At 40.8% G+C, this 3,435-nt stretch overlaps 1 protein-coding gene across 1 annotated transcript; it reads right to left on the bottom strand.

Moving 5' to 3' along the window:
* Window positions 1–421: 421 nt before the first annotated feature.
* Window positions 422–2,239, bottom strand: LOC105298398 (gamma-crystallin D). The gene is made up of 3 exons (XM_011369644.1): window positions 2,231–2,239; window positions 1,891–2,133; window positions 422–757 (listed from the first exon to the last, which is right to left on the bottom strand). Exons 1-3 carry the CDS (start codon window positions 2,237–2,239, stop codon window positions 485–487), a joined length of 525 nt encoding a protein of 174 aa, XP_011367946.1. The 3' UTR covers window positions 422–484.
* Between the last annotated feature and the right edge of the window lie 1,196 nt (window positions 2,240–3,435).

The following is a 3,435-nucleotide window of genomic DNA, read 5'->3' as shown; positions in this document are numbered from 1 at the left end:
GTCTGCCAGAGATTTGTGAACTTGACTTTTCATACAATTTAGGGGATCTTTTGAGATCTGTGGTGGAACCCAGCTTCAGAATCTGTGATTTAAAGAGTGGGTTATGCTATCTCTGAATCTCAGCTTTCAGATCCTCACTCCTCAGAGATAAACTGAAATCTGAACAGGTTTCCGATAATCTCATTTGAAGCAACAACTTGTTTAAAGGCCAGAGAATTGAACGAGATAATGTATTATGAAAGTGTTTTTTGCAAACTGTAAAGTTCTGCTTAATATGAAGGCATATTTCTATTATGAGAACTTTCTTTGTTACCTATGGATCACACATCTTGGGTTCCACTTGCATTGTGTGTGTGTGTATGTGTAAATAAAAGAAAAATAAAATAAGAGTAGGATAAAAGAAAAAACAAAAACAAACCAGTGCCAGAAACACACAGAAAATATTTTATTAGTTTCCAGACTGAGAAATGATGAAGAACTTATTTTAATAGAAATCCATGACTCTCCTCAAAGAGCCCACTCTGGCACTTGTGGCCCCCCAGTCATGGTACCGCCTGTAGTCCCCCGGCCTCAGCAGGTACTGCCGCCCCCGGTAGTTGGGCATCTCGTAGAGGACCCAGGAGCCCTCCAGAACATTGAGGGAGTAAATTTCATTGGAGTGGAAGCGGTCCTGAAGAGAGGAGCAGTCCTCCGTGAACTCCACCATCTGGCCTCTGTAGTCTTCCCTCTCATAGAGTCTGATCCGGTGGGAGCCAGCCTGGCTCATCCCAGGATGGCAAGAGGAGAAAAGCAAACCGTGAAACGACTCCAACATATTCCTGCAGTCTCGTTGTGTGGAGACCAGCTCAAGCCATTTTGAAATACATGGTAAAATTTAATTAATTTAGAATATTTATATATTCTCCATTTTCAAAGGTGGTAATTGGGTACCCTTTCAAGATAATAAAGTGTGATTGAATGAATTAAGAAGGAAATCTCACTCTTTAAAATATTCAACTATTTCCCAGGACAAACTACTAACCATCCTAACCGTACCAACCAGTAAACCATACCACAGAGAAACCCAAATCTTTAACTGTTTATCACTATTTTGCCATTTTGAAGAAATATTTTTAATTTTTCAAGCATGTGTGCTTGAATACTAAAGTCAGTTTATGAAATGAATGACCCTGCACTGAGTTTAAAATCAATCTTGGAAAAATCGCCAATGGCTTGGATATTTCTGTTGAAAGCAAAGGTAAATGTCTTAAGTCTCTCAGGCAATAATCGATCCTCATTTAATAATTTATAAATAGAACGAGGGAAAATGAGGGGAAAAATCAGTAAGCCCAAAGAATAATTTTTCAAAAAACGCAGTGTTTTAAAAACACATTAATAAAATATATGCGGCACATGTGTAAAATCTCTCTGTGTTGATTATCATTGAAAGAAAGTACTTTTATTTGTATAGGTTGGAAAAAAACTAAAATATTCAAGTGGGGAGTGAAAAAGGGAGGAAGTCTTAAAAAAAAAAAATTACCCCTGTAAAAGTTTCCTTTTTGATTCCTGTGTGCTCAGGAACTACCACGTATTCTAGCACTTCATTACTCTTCTATTGGATATTAGCAGTTTTCCTACAACTCCACTGTAAATGATGCCTGGACAGGCTTCTATCATACGTAACCAGGGCAGCCAACACATTCTTGCTCGATAAATATGTTTTGATTAATTGGTACCTAGGTAAACTTCACTTATGTTCAGGGCAAACTATATTGAACTAATCTACCATAGCTTATCTTTTGTCCAAACTCTCAATTATTCTGAGCGATCACTACTCCAAATGTTTAACCTTTGCCTTGAAACTCTCCATTGTGTCCCTAGGGCCCATTTCTGATATGGAATTGGACTCACGTGGGGGATGAGGCGGCAGGAGCGGACCGAGTCGCTGAGGCCCATCCACTGCTGGTAGTCGGGGTAGTCGCCGCGCCGCAGGAAGTACTGGCAGCCCAAGTAGTTGGGCTGCTCATAGAGCATCCAGCAGCCGCTGTCCACGCGCACCGAGTTGCAGCGGCTGAAGTAGGGCTGAAGGTTGGAGTGGTCGCTGCTGCACTCGTAGTGACGGCCCTGGAAGCCGCGGTCCTCGTAGAAGGTGATCTGCAAGGAAGGCAAGGAGACGCTCAGAGGCTTGGCCCCCGCCCCCGCCCCCGCCCCCGTCGGCCGGGGCCCCTCCCGGCCTGGGCGCGGGGCTCACCTTCCCCATGGCTGGTCGACACGGATGAAGCGAGTTCAGTGGATGCGCCCGCAGGGCGGCGGGTCTATATAGCAGGCCGGCTGCTGCGTTGGCAGGAACAACACAAAAGGGGCCCGCGGGGTGAGGAGGGGATTTTCGTGTTCTCTTTTTTCTCTTTGCTGTCATAGTCCACAGGGCTCATTGTGGGGTTTGGTCCCATTCTCTCTGGAGCATTCGGGTTGCTATCACTGGTTGATGCTATTGAGACAGTTTTAAAAAAAGTCATTTGGGACATTGTCTATTTAATAATAGAAATAGAAATTCAGCCATTTTATATATAGTCTAGACTTTCATTTGTATAGGTTGGGGAAATACAAAAAAAGTGTTAAGTGGGAGAGCAAAATAGAAAGGGTCTTAATATGGTAAATATAAAATAAACTGTAAGAACTATCATATTACTTATGTGCCACAATACTGAATGCTAATTGTTCATAGAAGAAAATGACCCTAACTGAATGTCGAAATTTTCAGATTAGTCCTATAAGAGAATTTCCTCATTAAAAGGTATAAGTAATTGGAATGTTTACCAAGGGAGTTCACAGAATTTCAAGCTTTCGGTATGGTTAAAAAAAAAAGAAAAAAAGAAAAAAAACCCAGCAAGCACAGATCTTCAGTACTTGGTTCGAGTTTGATTTTGTTGCAGTCATGCTTAAAAGTAGACTGAGAATTGGTTGTTTTATCTTGGCTAATTGTGATTCAAAAGGGAGAATAGTTTTAAGATGCTTCATCTCAGAAAGAAGAACTAACATGGACATTTCTAAGTTTAAAGAAATAAGAAAAAGTAATATCTTTAAAACACAAAAGCAGATGGCCTCTTAGGTTTTTATAAAATAAAACCCAAAATTTAACAAACCCCTTCTGATTGATCTAGAGATATCTTTGTTCTTGGGAAAAAGAGCACACAAAGCTATTGACTCAGGAGATAAATTACATGAAGATAAAGAGGAGCTCTGGCTGAAATGGTGTAGGGAAAGAGAAGAATAAATATCTAGGACTCTAGGAAGACTTTAGAAAGTACTTATCGGCCTGGAAGTGAATAGTTTGATGGACTGGAAAGAGCACTGGAGTGGAAGATGACCTATGACTTTAGCCTCTTTCATGTTCAAAGAATTATTCAGAGTCCTGTGTTGTCTTGTGAAAAGACTTTGTTTTGACTTTGGGTGATA

This window comes from Pteropus vampyrus, unplaced genomic scaffold (genome assembly GCF_000151845.1).
Source record: "Pteropus vampyrus isolate Shadow unplaced genomic scaffold, Pvam_2.0 Scaffold152, whole genome shotgun sequence".
Taxonomy (NCBI): domain Eukaryota; kingdom Metazoa; phylum Chordata; class Mammalia; order Chiroptera; family Pteropodidae; genus Pteropus; species Pteropus vampyrus.
Note: the sequence above shows the minus strand (reverse complement) of the source record. Positions and strands in the feature narration are given on the sequence as shown.